General features: G+C 65.4%; 1 protein-coding gene across 9 annotated transcripts in view; it reads left to right on the top strand.

The window, feature by feature from the left end:
* The first annotated feature begins 717 nt into the window (after window positions 1–717).
* Window positions 718–16,451, top strand: part of LOC103120658 (complement receptor type 2) — a 32,280-nt gene continuing 16,546 nt past the window's right edge. For 5 of the 9 annotated variants that reach the window (XM_060178326.1, XM_060178328.1, XM_060178327.1 and 2 more), the window contains exons 1-15: window positions 728–810; window positions 3,371–3,550; window positions 5,245–5,344; window positions 5,556–5,641; window positions 6,012–6,410; window positions 8,876–9,052; window positions 9,127–9,226; window positions 9,735–9,820; window positions 10,737–11,123; window positions 12,036–12,224; window positions 12,307–12,406; window positions 12,710–12,792; window positions 13,779–14,186; window positions 14,608–14,784; window positions 14,993–15,083. In XM_060178326.1, coding sequence (XP_060034309.1) covers window positions 753–810; window positions 3,371–3,550; window positions 5,245–5,344; window positions 5,556–5,641; window positions 6,012–6,410; window positions 8,876–9,052; window positions 9,127–9,226; window positions 9,735–9,820; window positions 10,737–11,123; window positions 12,036–12,224; window positions 12,307–12,406; window positions 12,710–12,792; window positions 13,779–14,186; window positions 14,608–14,784; window positions 14,993–15,083 — 2,621 coding nt within the window. In that variant the 5' untranslated portion in view covers window positions 728–752. Of the gene's footprint in view, window positions 811–3,370; window positions 3,551–5,244; window positions 5,345–5,555; window positions 5,642–6,011; window positions 6,411–8,875; window positions 9,053–9,126; window positions 9,227–9,734; window positions 9,821–10,736; window positions 11,124–12,035; window positions 12,225–12,306; window positions 12,407–12,709; window positions 12,793–13,778; window positions 14,187–14,607; window positions 14,785–14,992; window positions 15,084–16,451 lie in introns of those variants that run through there. The other 4 variants (XM_060178331.1, XM_060178332.1, XM_060178334.1 and 1 more) reach the window with 4 other exon arrangements.

Here is a 16,451-nt window from a genome sequence, read left to right on the forward strand (position 1 = left end):
TACATTGAAGTATTTAGAAGAGGTATCATGCCAGTTCCAAAGTAGTAAGCCAGTCACTAACCCCAGAATCATGCGCACTGATCCAGACGTCTGTCAATACACAGCTACTGTCTCTGTCGGAGGCGGAAGAGCACACGGGAAGACAGCAGCAGTTGGGAAGTGCTGGCTGACAGGCACGATGGAATCGTGCAGCTTTCCTGTGAATTCAGTTTAGTAAGGCATGTCCATCTGGGGCTGGCCTCGACTGGGCGGGACAGACGTCGCCGCAGTCCCTGAGAGCGACCCCTGCTTTGCCCCACTTGTCTTGCAGTTACTTCTTGCAGTTATCGACACACTGAGTTTCAGGGTCATAAAAGCTGGCGAGCACTGGCCTGACCACGAGTTCAGGCTCCAGCTGAGACCAGGGAGTGTCCACCCGCGACGCGGCTCCCCATGGACCCTCCAGTCCATCCTGCCCTCCTTCCCCAGCTCCTGCCTCCTCTGCCTCCTCCCCGCCTCACTCACTCCATGCGCCTCCTGTGCACCCAGCCCTCCTCTGGGCCCCGCCCCTCCGGCCCCGCCCCCTCCAGGCCCCGCCCCGCCCCCTCCAGGCCCCGCCCCCTCCAGGCCCCGCCCCGCCCCTCCCGGCAGGTGCCAGCGCGCACGTGTGTTGGGGCGGGAGGGGCGCTTGTGGTCGGACCTACTTAAGACACCGGGGCCGCCCCTCCCGCCACAGCCCTGCGCCGCCCGAGGACAGGACGCTGGGGCGGGACATGGGCGCCGCCGCGCTGCAGTGGCTCTGCTGGGCTCTCCTCGCGCCCGGGGTCCTCGGTGAGCGGGGTGGGGACCGGGCGGGACAGCTCCGGGCTGGAGGTCCGGGTGCGCACAAGGACCCCCACCTGGACCCGGACACTTGCAGCCGGGCTCCTAGAGCCCCGGGGCCACAGAGCCACCGCCCAGGGGCCAGGGTTCGGGGGCCAGAGGGGCAGGGACTAAGGGGCCAGGGGAGCAGGGGGCCAGGGAGCAGGGGCTCATGGACCAGGGGCCAGGGAGTCATGGACCAGAGGCCAGGGGGTCAGGGACCAGGGGGTCAGGGGACCAGGGAGCAGGGGACCAGGGAGCAGGGGGCCAGGGGTCAGGGACCAGGAGACCAGGGAATTAGGGGCCAGGGAACCAGGGGCCAGAGCTAGGATGCCAGGGATTAGGGGCCAGGGTGCCAGGGGTTTAGGGGGGCCAGGGATGGGGGTCAGGGGACCAAGGGGCCAGGAGATCAGGGGGCTAGGGAGCCAGGGACCAGAGTGCTAGGAGGGCGTGGGGGCGTGGAGGTCCAGGGGTGGGGCGAGGGATGTCCAGGCACTACACCGAGCTGGCCCCCTCCCCTCTGTGGGACGCGTGGTCAGGCGCCTCTGGAAGAGACCTCAGGAGCTGCGTGACTTTGGCCAAAGGGTTCAGTTCCGTCCCTGCGAAACTCCCTGTGGCAGGTGCAGGGGGAGGTGGGGCCCTGCTTTCCGCGACCTGCCCACCTGCCTGCTGGTTTGCCGGCTTGTTCAGTTTGTGGGGTGACAGAGAGCAGGGACAGGGCAGTGCTGACTGAGCTTCAGCCTCTGGGTCCCAGGCAGGCAGGCTGGCTCTCTGCCCACCCACCCTCTCTGCAGCCCCAGTGCGGTGTCACTGGGCACCTCTGACCCCCCCCCCCCAGGTAGCTCTGTGACTGCTGGCCGTCACCAGTATCCCTCCCCAACCCCAAAGAGGCTTGATCCACTGAGTCAGCTCCCCACCCCATGGGGCAGGACCTCTGCAGGCTCAGGAAGGCCAGGTCTGTCTGTCTGTCTGTCACTGTCATGTGCTGCTGTGGTGTCTTGTCACACGTCTACCCATGCTCCACAGCTCAGATACACCTTCACCTTCCTGGGTGAAAATAAAACTTTTAGGTACTTTTTTTCATCATTTCATTCTTTGTCACTTTGTTGTCTAGAAATCTAAAGTCTGTATTGCCTGTGGGATTAAAAAAAAAAACTGCCCCAGAGTCCTCAGCCTTTTGGACCCATTGAAGGTGGGTCTACCCACCTCCCCCCAGCTCCCTGTCCTCACTGCCCCATCCCCATGCCCCTTTCCCATGTCCCATAGACTCTGTCCTGTCTGCTTGTCCTGTCACCTCCCCCTGTGCGTGCCCTGTCCCTGCACCTGTCTTGAATGTCCCTCCACCCTGTCACCTGTGGACTGTCCCCATCCCCACACGAGCTCTGCTGACGGTCACCTGTGGACTGTCCCCATCCCCACACGAGCTCTGCTGAAGGTCACCTGTGGACTGTCCCCATCCCCACACGAGCTCTGCTGACGGTCACCTGTGGACTGTCCCCATCCCCACACGAGTACTGCTGACGGTCACCTGTGGACTGTCCCCATCCCCACACAAGCTCTGCTGACAGTCACCTGTGGACCCCACACGAGCTCTGCTTTTTTTTTTTTTTTTGCTGAGACATGGCCAGGAGCCAGCAGCCTCCTTCTGCGACTCCAGACAGACGTCCTTCCTGCTGTTCTTGGTGGAGCTCTGCCCCCACCTGACTTTGCAGAACTTTCCCCTCTGCAGACTCCTCCTCATCCTGTCCTTTGCTGGTGTCGCGGCCACTCTCTTCCCATGACTGCAGGCCAGCTTGTCTCCCTGTCCCTCCTCTTGGGGCTCTCACAGAGCTTCTCGGCACACGTGGCAGGCAGGACCTCTCTCCCGGTCACCCGGGCCTGTTTCTGGTGGAGGGAGAGGTATAAACGTGACGTTGAAAGCCACCGCTGACCTACAGCTGAGCCTGAGTTTTCACGTTGAGAGAAAGGACTTTGCCAGATACGTCCTGGGTGTCTTCCCACCTCCCAAGATGGGCTTCTGGTCGTCCTTGCCGGGATGATGGTGGTGGTGTCGTCAGAGGGAACTGTCTTGAGGTGACTGTCTCCCGAGCCCCATCCTCTTCAGAGAGCGCCGTCCCTACTCTGAGGGTGCATACCGTGAGCTAATGGCGACTGTGAGGAGTCAGGGCTGGTTCTCTCTGCTGTGCCGCCGTTACTGTTGCTGAGACAAGTGCCAGAGCCAGGAGCGGAGAACTCTCTGCCGTGCCTGTCATCTGTGCGTGACAGAAATCCTTCTTTGTGAGGCCTTGGTCGCAAGAAGACAGAGCACCCACAGAGCCCAAGTTCTGTGGAGGATGGTTCTCTCCAGCGCAGAGGCCACTGTGCCCTGAGGCAAGCTTGCAGGATAAGTGTCCACACAGCGGACGAGCTCTTTGTCAGCACACATGGCCCCTGCTTCAGGGCTCCTTCCCGGGGGGCAGGCCGCCAGCCCACGGGCAGCCCCAGGGCAGGGCAGGAGTTTGGTCCTGATGTCCCTGTGGTCTGTCCTCAGGTCAGTGCAAGCTCCTGCCAAGCTACACCTTTGCTAGGCCTAAGGCCAGGAGTGACCAGGCAGAGTTTGCAGTGGGGACGAGTTGGGAATATGAGTGCCTCCCTGGGTACAAGAAGAGGTCATTCTCTGTCACCTGCCTGCCCACCTCCCAGTGGTCTGATGCCCAGCAGTTCTGTAAACGTGAGTAAGACCCAACAGTGGGCGTCACTGGGTCTGGGGACATGGCTCTCAGGGCTGGCCCACTCCTTGCACAATAAGGGCACAGAGTCCTAGCAGGTCATTCCAAGGGGAGGACCCCAGGGGGATTCTTGTCTCTCCTAAGGATTCAGGCGCAGGGCTGCCTCCTCAGGCCCCAGGACCTTGCTCTGGCTGCCTGCCCTGCGTCTGTCAAGGTTGGGTGTCCTTAGGGCGGGGATCTTCCTCTCACCCCACCCCTGTTCCATTCGAGCATTCTTGTGCTGCAAGGCAGGACTCCAGGTTAGCTCAATGCAGCTGATAAAAAGTGAATGTGCCAGGCTCTGCCTTCAGAGGCTCTGAGACGCGTTTGTTTTTTCTTCCGGAGTTACCGCTGGGACTTGCTGCCCACACTGCTCCTGGCAACCATTTTTTTCCATTTTACTGCATAGGACAGAGAGCAATTGAGAGGGGCAGGAGAGAGAGAGCGAGTCAGAGAAAGAGGGACACCTGCTTCACCATTTTGTGAAGCTTACCCCCTGCCGGTGTGGAATAAGGGCTCGAACCTGGATCCTTATGTGTGTCCTTGCCCTTCATACGATGTGTGCTTAGCGGGCAGCACCACCACCCGGCCTCTGAAACAGGATTTGTTTGTTTGTTTGTTTGTTTGTTGAGCTTTAGTATCAGCTAGACCTCAACTTAGGTCCTGGTTCCAGCACTTTAATTTTTTTCTTTTTTAAAAAAATTTTATTTATAAAATGGAAACACTGACAAGACCATAGGATAAGAGGGGCACAATTCCCACCACCAGAACTCCATATCCCATCCCCTCCCATGATAACTTTTCTATTCTTTATCCCTCTGGGAGTATGGACCCAGGGATATTATGGGGTGCAGAAAGTGGAAGGTCTCTGGCTTCTGTAATTGCTTCCCCGCTGAACATAGGAATTAGCAGGTGGATCCATACTCCCAGCCTGCTGAGACAGGCTTTAAAGACTAATTCCCAGACCAAAACTGGCCTGTGGTGTGACTCCTTTTATTTTTAAAAGTTCTGTGAAGACAGAGAAAAGTGAACAGCAAAGTGAACAACAGAGGAGGGACTGGGAAGCAGGGTGAAGCCCTGGGGAGCAGAAGCCCTGCCCCCCCCCCCAGTGTGGAGGGGCTGGGGGCACTGCGCCTGGCAGGTTCACAGCTGCCCTGTGGAGGCCAAGCTGGGCCGTAAGTCACCGCAGGCTCCAGGGAGGGGGAGAGGCCCAGCCACACCAGTGCTGCTGAGACACCAGGCCTCAGAGGAGACTCAGGGGACCGGGCCAGGCAGCTGTCAGTCCCCAGCCGTCCAGTCCAGTGAGAGATCACAGCAGAATGGCTGGCGTGTGGAGCTTCTGGAAAGCAGTCTCCACAGTGTGCTGGGCAGCCGGGAGCAGAGGCCGGATAAGGCGAGAGCTTGCTAGGCCAGGGGCTGGCAGGTGGTGCCCCCAACTGACAGGGTGAAAGGGGGTGGAGGCTCAGGGTTTCCGGTTCACAGATGCCCAGAGGCTCATTTGAATAGTGCTCTGGGGTTGACTCAGCTGGGACGGGGCTCCCGTGAGTGGCAGCCGCCTCCTCTAGTGAACGTGAGTCAGCGGGTGGAGGAGAGCAGGGCGCTGTGGCGCTCCCAGCGCCCATTTCTGGCACCGAGCCCCTCATGTGTCCCCACGCAGGAAGATCCTGTGAGCACCCCAGAGACTTGCTGCACGGCACGATTCTCTATCCCCAGGGCATCGAGTGGGGGTCGACAATTACCTTCTCTTGTAATCGAGGGTGAGTGGGCATGGGGGCACTGGGGCAAGTAGCTACAGGCAGGGGGCCAGCGCCCCTCAGGCTGCAGAGACCCCTCCCGGCGGGCCGGGGTAGCCTCCCCTAGACTCACCTGGGGACACCCTCTCCGCATAAGCCTTTGCTGCCTGTCTGCCCGTCTGCCCAGGAAGTGAGCTCAGCTTGCCAGGAGGCAACAGCTCCCCTCTGTCCTCAGATATAGGCTCATTGGGGACGCGTCGGCCATGTGTGTCCTCACAGACAGAGGCATGAGCTGGGACGTACACATGCCTCTGTGTGACAGTGAGTAGTCAGACCTCACCGCACCGGCTGGTCCCTCCTGCAATGACGAAGGCCTGGCTGCTTGTGCGGGCCAGACTGGGCTGCTAGCATGTCCTCTCCCACCGCCCACCCCGCCCCTGCACCTTTCAGCACCCCTGTAATGGCACCTGGCGGGTGGTGCAGTGAGCAAACGCTTTAGTCTCAAGAAGCAGGAGCCTGGTGGCCGGCCCCTGCCTTGTGCTGGCCTGCGGGTGGTGACCTGTGCCTACCCCCAGCGCCTCCTCTCAGGGTGCCCAGCCTCCAGAGGAGAGCGTCAGCTGGGCAGGCCTTGGGTTTGCAAGGACAGAGCCGCAGCCAAGCCCTGAGCTGCCTGTCTCTGCCCCCTCCCCAGCCATCCTTTGCGGGCTACCCCCTGCTATCCCCCATGGGGACTTCAGCGACCAGAACAAAGACAGCCTGCCCTACGGGGCAGTGGTGACCTACCGGTGCCACACTGGGCAGCGTGGGGAGAAGCTGTTTGATCTGGTGGGCGAGCCATCCATCCACTGCACCAGCCGGGATGGGCGTGAGGGGGTGTGGAGCGGGCCCCCGCCCCTCTGCCTCCCGGCTGTCAAGTGCCCCGCACCCTACGTGGAGAACGGGGTGCTGGAGGCAGGCTTCCGTCGCTCCTTCTCCCTCAATGACAGCGTGGCGTTCAAGTGCCAGCCTGGCTTCACCATGAGGGGCGCCAGCGTGGTGTGGTGCCATCTGGGGGGCACCTGGAGGCCCCCCCTGCCCAGCTGCATCCAGGGTGAGTCCTGCCTGCCAGGCAGGACCCGGGACAGAGACACAGGCTGGGGAGCTGCCCTGAGGATGGGGGACCCAGGGGACAGAGACACAGGCTGGGGAGCTTCCCTGAGGATGGGGGACCCAGGGGACAGAGACACAGGCTGGGGAGCTGCCCTGAGGATAGGGGACCCAGGGGACAGAGACACAGGCTGGGGGGCTGCCTGAGGATGGGGGGACCCAGAGCAGAGACACAGGCTGGGGGCTGCCTGAGGATGGGGGCATCCAGAGCAGAGACACAGGCTGGGGGGCTGCCCTGAGGATTAGGGGACCCAGGGGACAGAGACACAGGCTGGGGAGCTGCCCTGAGGATGGGGGACCCAGGGGACAGAGACACAGGCTGGGGAGCTGCCCTGAGGATGGGGGACCCAGGGGACAGAGACACAGGCTGGGGGGCTGCCTGAGGATGGGGGGACCCAGAGCAGAGACACAGGCTGGGGGCTGCCTGAGGATGGGGGACCCAGGGGACAGAGACACAGGCTGGGGGGCTGCCTGAGGATGGGGGGACCCAGAGCAGAGACACAGGCTGGGGGCTGCCTGAGGATGGGGGACCCAGGGGACAGAGACACAGGCTGGGGGCTGCCTGAGGATGGGGGGACCCAGAGCAGAGACACAGGCTGGGGGCTGCCTGAGGATGGGGGGACCCAGAGCAGAGACACAGGCTGGGGGCTGCCTGAGGATGGGGGGACCCAGAGCAGAGACACAGGCTGGGGGCTGCCAGAGGATGGGGGGACCCAGAGCAGAGACACAGGCTGGGGGCTGCCCTGAGGATGGGGGATCCAGAGCAGAGACACAGGCTGGGGGGCTGCCCTGAGGATGGGGGACCCAGAGCAGAGACACAGGCTGGGGGCTGCCCTGAGGATGGGGGGACCCAGAGCAGAGACACAGGCTGGGGGCTGCCCTGAGGATGGGGGGACCCAGAGCAGAGACACAGGCTGGGGGCTGCCTGAGGATGGGGGGACCCAGAGCAGAGACACAGGCTGGGGGCTGCCAGAGGATGGGGGGACCCAGAGCAGAGACACAGGCTGGGGGCTGCCCTGAGGATGGGGGATCCAGAGCAGAGACACAGGCTGGGGGCTGCCTGAGGATGGGGGGACCCAGAGCAGAGACACAGGCTGGGGAGCTGCCCTGAGGATGGGGGCACCCAGAGCAGAGACACAGGCTGGGGGCTGCCTGAGGATGGGGGGACCCAGAGCAGAGACACAGGCTGGGGAGCTGCCCTGAGGATGGGGGCACCCAGAGCAGAGACACAGGCTGGGGGCTGCCTGAGGATGGGGGGACCCAGAGCAGAGACACAGGCTGGGGAGCTGCCCTGAGGATGGGGGCACCCAGAGCAGAGACACAGGCTGGGGGCTGCCAGAGGATGGGGGGACCCAGAGCAGAGACACAGGCTGGGGGGCTGCCTGAGGATGGGGGGACCCAGAGCAGAGACACAGGCTGGGGGCTGCCCTGAGGATTCGGGGACCCAGAGCAGAGACACAGGCTGGGGGCTGCCTGAGGATGGGGGCACCCAGAGCAGAGACACAGGCTGGGGGCTGCCAGAGGATGGGGGACCCAGAGCAGAGACACAGGCTGGGGGCTGCCTGAGGATGGGGGGACCCAGAGCAGAGACACAGGCTGGGGGCTGCCTGAGGATGGGGGGACCCAGAGCAGAGACACAGGCTGGGGGCTGCCCTGAGGATGGGGGGACCCAGAGCAGAGACACAGGCTGGGGGCTGCCAGAGGATGGGGGGACCCAGAGCAGAGACACAGGCTGGGGGCTGCCTGAGGATGGGGGACCCAGAGCAGAGACACAGGCTGGGGGCTGCCAGAGGATGGGGGACCTGGTGTCAGAGACTCAGGTGAGGCAGGGGCTACTATGAAGGGGAACTGCCATGAGGTGGGGAATGGGGCACCAGTGGGAGGCTGCAGGTCACGCCTATTGTACCAGTAAGGACCCGAGCTGCTGCCCCCAAAGCAGGTGGCACTGAGGCGCCCAGAGCTACATCACTCTCCTACGTGAGGGCAGCCTGGCTTATCTCCCTGCAGGGGAGATGGGTGTTGTGCACTGACCCCAGGCCTGCAGAGAGGACACACCTCCCCCTGAGGGCGGCCACTTCTGGGGGACCTGCTGCCAGGTGGGGCTCTGACCTGGCACCCCACCCCCACGTGCTCTCACCCCGAGAGGTGTGGATGGACATTCAGCCCCCCCCCCGGGGCTCTGACTGGGCGGCAGGACAGCAGGAGGCCAGAGGGGACTGTGGTGTGCCATGTGCTGGCAGTTGGTCACCTTGGTGGCAGGAGGCCGCAGGGCACCGGAGGATTAGGTGCTGAGGGGGCAGCTCCTGGGAGGGAGGGCCGGGCCAGGGGTCTGATAAGCAGGGAGCTGCCTCCCTCAGGCAGAGTGGGGGGTCCAAGTAGAAGCCCCCAGCCCTTCCACTGTCCTTTCAGGGTGCCCGCCACCCCCGCAAGTCCCCCACGGCAGCCACGGCCACGAGGCCCAGGATGTCTTCCCTACCGGCCAGCGAGTGTCCTACCACTGTGAGCCCGGTCACACGCTCCGAGGCTCAGACACCCTGGACTGCACGTCCTCGGGCACCTGGCACCCGCCTGCCCCCACCTGTGAAGGTGCCTGGTGCTCTGCTGGGGCGGGGGTCCGGCCGCGACCGTCCAGTGACGCCACCTCTCTCCCTCCCCCCCAGCCCAGTCCTGCGAGGCCCTCCCCAGCCTGCTGCACGGCCGTGTGCTGGTGCCACCCAGCCTGCAGCTCGGGGCCCAGGTGGCCTTTGTGTGTGACGAGGGGTGAGTGCGCCGAGGGGGGACCCACAGCTCCGCGTGGCAGGCGTGGCCTCAGCCTGTCTTCCCTGACTCTCTCTGCCTTCTGTGGCTCAGAGCCCACTGGGTCTCTGGCCTGCTGGTTCCCGTGTGGTCACTGCAGGGGGTAGCCAATGCTGAGGACGGGGGAAGGTCCCTGGGCAAGGCCATGTGCGGCCCGTGAGGGCTCCCTTGTGCAGAGCAGCGAGTAGCCAGGGTCAGGGAGAGGGACTCTCAGGGGTGAGCTCAAGGGGTAGGTCTGTGTGCGTCCTTCACGGGCTACTCAGGCTTCCTGCTGCTGCTGGTGCAGAGAATCTGGACGTCTGGATGCCCCAGGGAAAGGAAGGGGTGTGTATGTGGCCACACGGGCCTTCTGCGTGCGTCGGCCCGGAAGCCCCCGAGCTGAGTGCAGTCCAGGGCCTGTTTTCCCGAGAGTCTGAGCCCACCCCCGAGAGGCCGTCTGTCCCGGTGACGGCCTGCTCCCCTGTTGTTGAAGGTTCCGGCTCAGCGGGCAGCCCTCCAGCCGGTGTGTCTCAGAAGGCACGCGTATGGTCTGGAACACTGAGCTTCCTGTCTGTGATCGTGAGTAGAAGCACAAAGCCCAGGAGGGTCCTCTGAGTGTCTGTGAGGTCAGTGCGGCCACTGCCCGGGACACACGCGTGTGCAGGGAGCGCCTGCAGGGCGCCCTGAGTGCAGGCCCAGCTCCAGCGCATGTGGCCGAGAGGCTGTGGGTGCTCTCACCTGCACGCACAGGGGCTGCAGGGCCCCAGCACTCAGTGTCCAGAGCCAGTCAGCTGGGACCCCCGGACCCTGGGCCACCTCCCTCCCTCAGAGCCAGGAGCCAGTGGAAACCAGACAGAAGTTCTGGGGGTCGACCGACCGTGCCCCCTCACCCCCAGACGCACCCAGGAGAGGGGGCATGTGGCCCCTCTCTGAGCAGGTGCCACCCTCCTTGTCCACCAGGACAAGCCTTGTGGGAGAAGAGGTTCAGATCTCTGGCCCCCTTCTGTGCTCTTCCGCAGGGCAGCACAGCTGAGAGTGGGGTGAGGCTGTGGACTCCTCAGCCAGCTTGGGTGGGGCCCGTGGCCACTGGGCGCGTGCTGAATTGTCAGCTCTAAGGGGTCTGGGCGCGACCCAAGGGAGGTGCCAGTGTGCGGGAACTGCTGGCGGGAAGCTGAGTGGGGCCCTGCAGACTCACCCAAAATCACACAGCCGCCGAGGGACGGAGAGGGTATGGCCGGTGCCACAGGCCCTTTGGCTGCACCCTCCCTCCGTTTCGTGCGAGCGCCCTCGATGCAGAGGCCGGGGGCCTGCCAACCTGCCAGCCAGCGCCCTGTGCCCGCGGGCAGCGAGGGGCCAGAGCCCCGCCTCACCCACCGGGGCCAGAGGGCCCAGGGCTGTGTGGAAAGCCCCAGGGGACGGCCATCACTGGGGCCTTGGGTCCGGGCGAGGGTCCCGGGCACGTGGGGTGACGGCAGCCTCTCCTGTCCACCCGCAGCCCTGTCCTGTGGCCCGCCCCCTCCCATCACACACGGCCGCAACACCTACTCTGGGTCCGCCACGGTCAACACGGTGGTCAAGTACAGCTGCCCCAGCGCCTTCCGCCTCATCGGGGACAGCGTGCTCTTCTGCAGGGGTGGCGGCCAGGCGGACGCCTACTGGGACAAGGCGGCACCTGTGTGCGAGGTCTTCAACAGGTATGTCCAGTGCCCAGAGCCCCACGTGCCCGGGGGGCAGAAGGACAGGCGGGCCCGACCCCCGTTCTGGCACGGGGCCGCGGTGACATTCTCCTGCCAAGCCAACTTCACCATGAGGGGCAACCGGACCCTGTGGTGCCAGGCGAACGGCAGCTGGGGGCCGACTGCCCTGCCCGTCTGCGAGAGCGGTGAGTGGGGGGTCCGTAAGGGGGTAGGGCCTGGGGCTGCAGGTAGGGGCCCCAGGGGGTACGGCAGGTCCCTGGGGGGGGGGCAGGAATGCTTCCACTCAGACCCCAGGCGTCTGACCCGCCCGCCTGCAGATGGTGAGTGTGGGGGTGGGGGGTTCCTACAGACTTGACTGCGGCTGTCTGCAACAGGGGTGGGGCCCTGAGGGCGCAGAGCAGGGAGTTTCAGGGGCTGCGTGTGGAGCTGTCCTGAGGGTGCAGGTGGAGGACCCTGGGGGCTGCAGGTGGGGGTGACCAGGGGGTGCAGGTGGGGTGACAGGGGTGCAGGTGGGGGTGACCAGGGGCTGCAGGTGGGGGTGTCCAGGGGGTGCAGATGGGGTATTCAGGGGTGCAGGTGGGGGTGTTCAGGGGGTGCAGGTGGGGGTGACCAGGGGCTGCAGGTGGGGGTGTCCAGGGGGTGCAGGTGGGGGTGTCCAGGGGCTGCAGGTGGGTTGTCCTGGGGCTGCTGGTGGGGTGACCAGGGCTACAGGTGGGGGTGACCAGAGGGTGCAGGTGGGGTATTCAGGGGTGCAAGTGGGGGTGACCAGGGGCTGCAGGTGGGGGTGACCAGGGGGTGCAGATGGGGGTGACCAGGGGTGCAGGTGGGATATTCAGGGGTGCAGGTGGGGGTGTCCAGGGGCTGCAGGTGGGGGTGTCCGGGGGCATACTGGGGGTTTCCATGGGTGCAGGTGGGGGTGTCTTTGGGGCAGTGAGGGGCTGCACTGCACTATCTAGCACCCCTCTGACCCAGGGCTTAGAGTGTTAGAAAATGGCCTGTCTGAGGTCTGCAGGCCCAAGCTGGGTGTGCTCAGGATGGGGGCTGTGTGCCCTAAGCCCGGAGCACCCCTGAGACCCTCCCCCGTGACCTGTGCACAGACACTCCCCTGGACTGCCCCCCACTGCCCGCCAGCCCCCACGCACAGCACTCAGGGCCGGTGGGCGTGCGCAGCCGCCCGGGCCAGGCCGTACTCTTTAGCTGTGAGCCCGGCTACCTGCTGCAGGGAGAGAAGACGCTCAGGTGTCTATCCTCGGGAGCCTGGAGCTCTGAGCCACCCACCTGCACAGGTAGGAGGCCAGCGGGGACTGCGTGCGCCCCGTCCCCTGTGCCCTGTCCCCCGCGCCCCCCTCACGCCGCCTGTGTCCCCAGAGGCCCAGTGTGACCCCCCAGTGCCACCCCGCCACGGGCAGGTGCAACAGCCCCCCAGCCTGCAGCTGGGTTCCACGGCCACCTTCTCCTGCACTGAGGGGTGAGTGCGGGTGGGGGCAGCTGAGGCCACAGAGCCTGAGGGGGGCCTGCGGGGGGCCGTGGGGGGATGAGGGGTCTGAGGGGTCTGAGGGGGGCTGAGGAGTCTGTGGGGAGCTGAGGGAGGCTGATGGGGGTTTTCGGAGGCTGAGGGGTCTGTGGGGGGTCTGAGGGGTCTGTGGGGAGCTGAGGGAGGCTGTTAGGGGCTGTTGGAGGCTGAGGGGGGCTGAGGGGTCTGTGGGGAGCTGAGAGGCCTGCCCCACCCGGGGTTGCTGAGGCTGCACTGTCCTGTACCCTCTGTCCCCAGGTACCGGCTGAAGGGACAGGCTTCCAGCCGCTGTGTCATTGCTGGGCAGAAGGCCACCTGGACCCGGATCCCTGAGTGTGAGGGTAGGCTGCCGCCCTCCGGGACACCTGAGTGTGAGAGTAGGACAGCCCCCCAGGGTGCCCCAGTGTGAGGGTAGCCCCCACCCCACCCCAACTCCTCTGGGGCGCAGCCTCTGGCCTGTCACTCCTGAGGAGAGGTGGTGGAGGAAAGGGCCCCCTGAGCAGCCCCTCCCCACAGCCTGTCACCTCCTGGCCTCTGAGCAGCCCCTTCCTTACACACTCAGATGCCACTGTCCCCCGCCCCCCAACTCAGTGGCCTTGGACACATGAAACTGACATGTCAGAAACAGCTAAGTCCTGTACATGGCCCCTGGCTTGGGCACCTGATCCCTGGGGACAGCCTGAGCGGTCAGCTATGTCCCGTGGCTCTCAGGAGGAGTCCAGGAGCCCAGCTGGGGGTGAGGAGGGCTTCTGGGGGCACCCTGTCTCTTTCCCCAGAAACTGGATCACCCCCAGAGGGAGGTCACAAGAGCCCCAGTTTCCGGCCCACCATAAGAAGCCTTGGGCCGGGAGTCGGGCGGTAGCGCAGCGGGTTAAGCGCACGTAGTGCAAAGCACAAGGACCGGTGTAAGGATCCCGGTTTGAGCCCCCGGCTCCGCACCTGCACGGGGTTCGCTTCACAGGCGGTGAAGCAGGTCTGCAGGTGTCTGTCTTTCTCTCCCCCTCTCTGTCTTCCCCTCCTCTCGCTGTTTCTCTCTGTCCTATCCAACAACAGTGACATCAATAACCACAACAATAAAACAACAAGGGCAACAAAAAGGAAATAAATATTTTTTTAAAAAAGAAGAAGAAGCCTTGGACCTAACCTGGACTGTAATGGCTGGCGTGGGGTGCTGTGGGACTGAGCCCCAAGCCCCGGACAGACAGACAGACGTATCGGGACTGGGCTGCAGGGCCCCCACACTGTGGGGGTGTCACCGGGAGGTGTGGGCAGCCCCTGCACCCTGCAGGCCGCCTGGTCCCAGCCTCTGCCTTTCTGCTCTGTCTAGAAATCCGTTGTCCCCCGCCGCCACCCGCCATCCAGGGAACACACTCGGGCAACACCTCCTGGCCGGCCACCTATGGGAGCAGTGTCACCTACCACTGCCTGCCTGGCCCCGAGCCGGGGGTGGACTTCATCCTGGTGGGTGAGAGCACCCTGCGTTGCACGGCGGATGCCCAGCTGGAGGGCGTGTGGAGCGGGCCGGCCCCGCACTGCCAGCTGGCCGTGTCGGGGGGCCCCTGCCCGCCCCCCCAGGTGCCGGGGGGCCGCGTGGTGTCTGGGCAGAAGCAGCACTACAGCTACAATGACACCCTGGGCCTCACCTGTGAGCCGGGCTTCACCCTGAAGGGCAGCACCAGGACCCGCTGCTCCGGCCGTGGCAGCTGGGAGCCCGAGCTTCCCCGCTGTGAGAAGGGTGAGTCTACTGAGGACACACCTGGGCAGAGGGGCCCACCTGGGCAGAGGGGCCTACCTGGGCTGAGGACACACCTGGGCAGAGGGGCCCACCTGGGCTGAGGCACCTGAGCAGAGGGGCCCACCTGGGCTGAGGCACCTGGGCAGAGGAGCCCACCTGGACTGAGGACACACCTGGGCAGAGGGGCCCACCTGGGCAGAGGGGCCCACCTGGGCTGAGGCACCTGGGCAGAGGGGCCCACCTGGGCTGAGGCACCTGGGCAGAGGAGCCCACCTGGGCTGAGGCACCTGGGTGGAGGGGCCCACCTGGGCTGAGGCACCTGGGTGGAGGGGCCCACCTGGGCTGAGGCGCCTGGGCTACAGCAGCAGGTGAGCTACTTTCATGGTTGCTGCCATCAGAGCCTGTCTCTCATTTCCCTCAGCCTGCCCAGCCCCCCCTCGGATCCTCAATGGGCAGCTGGAGGACAGAGGGACGCTCCACTTTGACCCTGGGACATCCGTCAGATACCGCTGCAGCCTGGGCTACACACTGGAGGGGGCCGACACCCTGCGCTGCTCATCCCAGGGGGTGTGGATGCCCAGTGCTCCCCAGTGCACAGGTGCTGGCTCTGAGGGCAGGCATGCAGGGTGGGGGCCAGTCTCTCAGCCTGCTGTCCCCCCAGCCACCCTGGGTCCTCGAGGTGGGGGATGGTGTCACCCAGCTGTCTCCCTCCAGCCACCCTGGGTCCTCGAGGTGGGGGATGGTGTCACCCAGCTGTCCCCCCCAGCCACCCTGGGTCCCCTGCTCACCCTGCTGTCTCCTCCCAGCTGCCCCTTGTGAACCTGTGTTGAAGCAGACCTTCAAGAGACCCCAGCATGGCTTCATCCGGACGGAGGCTAACTCCTCGTGTGAGGAGGGGTGAGTGAGGCCATGGCAGGTGCAGCTGCCGCTTTCTACACACAGACCCTGCCCATGGGAACAGTTGCTGGGCAGCCCAGCTGTGGTCCCGAGACCCCGTCCCAGAGCCCCTCGGTGCCAACCCCTCAGGTCCTGAGCCCCCATCCCAGAACCCCTCGGTGCCAACCCCTCAGGTCCTGAGCCCCCATCCCAGAGCACCTCAGTGCCAGCCCCTCAGGTCCCAGGCCCCCATCCCAGAGCCCCTCGGTGCCAGCCCCTCAGGTCCTGAGCCCCCATCCCAGAGCCCCTCGGTGCCAGCCCCTCAGGTCCCGAGCCCCCGTCCCAGAGCCCCTCAGTGCCAGCCCCTCAGGTCCCGAACCCCCGTCCCAGAGCCCCTCGGTGCCAGCCCCTCAGGTCCCGAACCCCCGTCCCAGAGCCCCTCGGTGCCAGCCCCTCAGGTCCCGAACCGCCGTCCCAGAGCCCCTCGGTGCCAGCCCCTCAGGTCCTGAGCCCCCATCCCAGAGCCCCTCGGTGCCAGCCCCTCAGGTCCCGAGCCCCCGTCCCAGAGCCCCTCGGTGCCAGCCCCTCAGGTCCCGAACCCCCATCCCAGAGCCCCTCGGTGCCAGCCCCTCAGGTCCTGAGCCCCCGTCCCAGAGCCCCTCGTGCCAGCCCCTCAGGTCCCGAACCCCCGTCCCAGAGCCCCTCGGTGCCAGCCCCTCAGGTCCCGAGCCCCCGTCCCAGAGCCCCTCGGTGCCAGCCCCTCAGGTCCCGAACCCCCGTCCCAGAGCCCCTCGGTGCCAGCCCCTCAAGTCCCGAACCTCCGTCCCAGAGCCCCTCGGTGCCAGCCCCTCAGGTCCTGAGCCCCCATCCCAGAGCCCCTCGGTGCCAGCCCCTCAGGTCCCGAGCCCCCGTCCCAGAGCCCCTCGGTGCCAGCCCCTCAGGTCCCGAACCCCCATCCCAGAGCCCCTCGGTGCCAGCCCCTCAGGTCCTGAGCCCCCGTCCCAGAGCCCCTCGGTGCCAGCCCCTCAGGTCCCGAGCCCCCATCCCAGAGCCCCTCGGTGCCAGCCCCTCAGGTCCCGAACCCCCGTCCCAGAGCCCCTCGGTGCCAGCCCCTCAGGTCCCGAGCCCCCGTCCCAGAGCCCCTCGGTGCCAGCCCCTCAGGTCCCGAGCCCCCGTCCCAGAGCCCCTCGGTGCCAGCCCCTCAGGTCCCGAGCCCCCATCCCAGAGCCCCTCGGTGCCAGCCCCTCAGGTCCTGAGCCCCCGTCCCAGAGCCCCTCGGTGCCAGCCCCTCAGGTCCCGAACCCCCGTCCCAGAGCCCCTCAGTGCCAGCCCCTCAGGTCCCGAACCCCCGTCCCAGAGCCCCTCGGTGCCAGCCCCTCAGGTCCCGAG

Source organism: Erinaceus europaeus, chromosome 19, assembly GCF_950295315.1.
Source record: "Erinaceus europaeus chromosome 19, mEriEur2.1, whole genome shotgun sequence".
NCBI classification, from domain to species: domain Eukaryota; kingdom Metazoa; phylum Chordata; class Mammalia; order Eulipotyphla; family Erinaceidae; genus Erinaceus; species Erinaceus europaeus.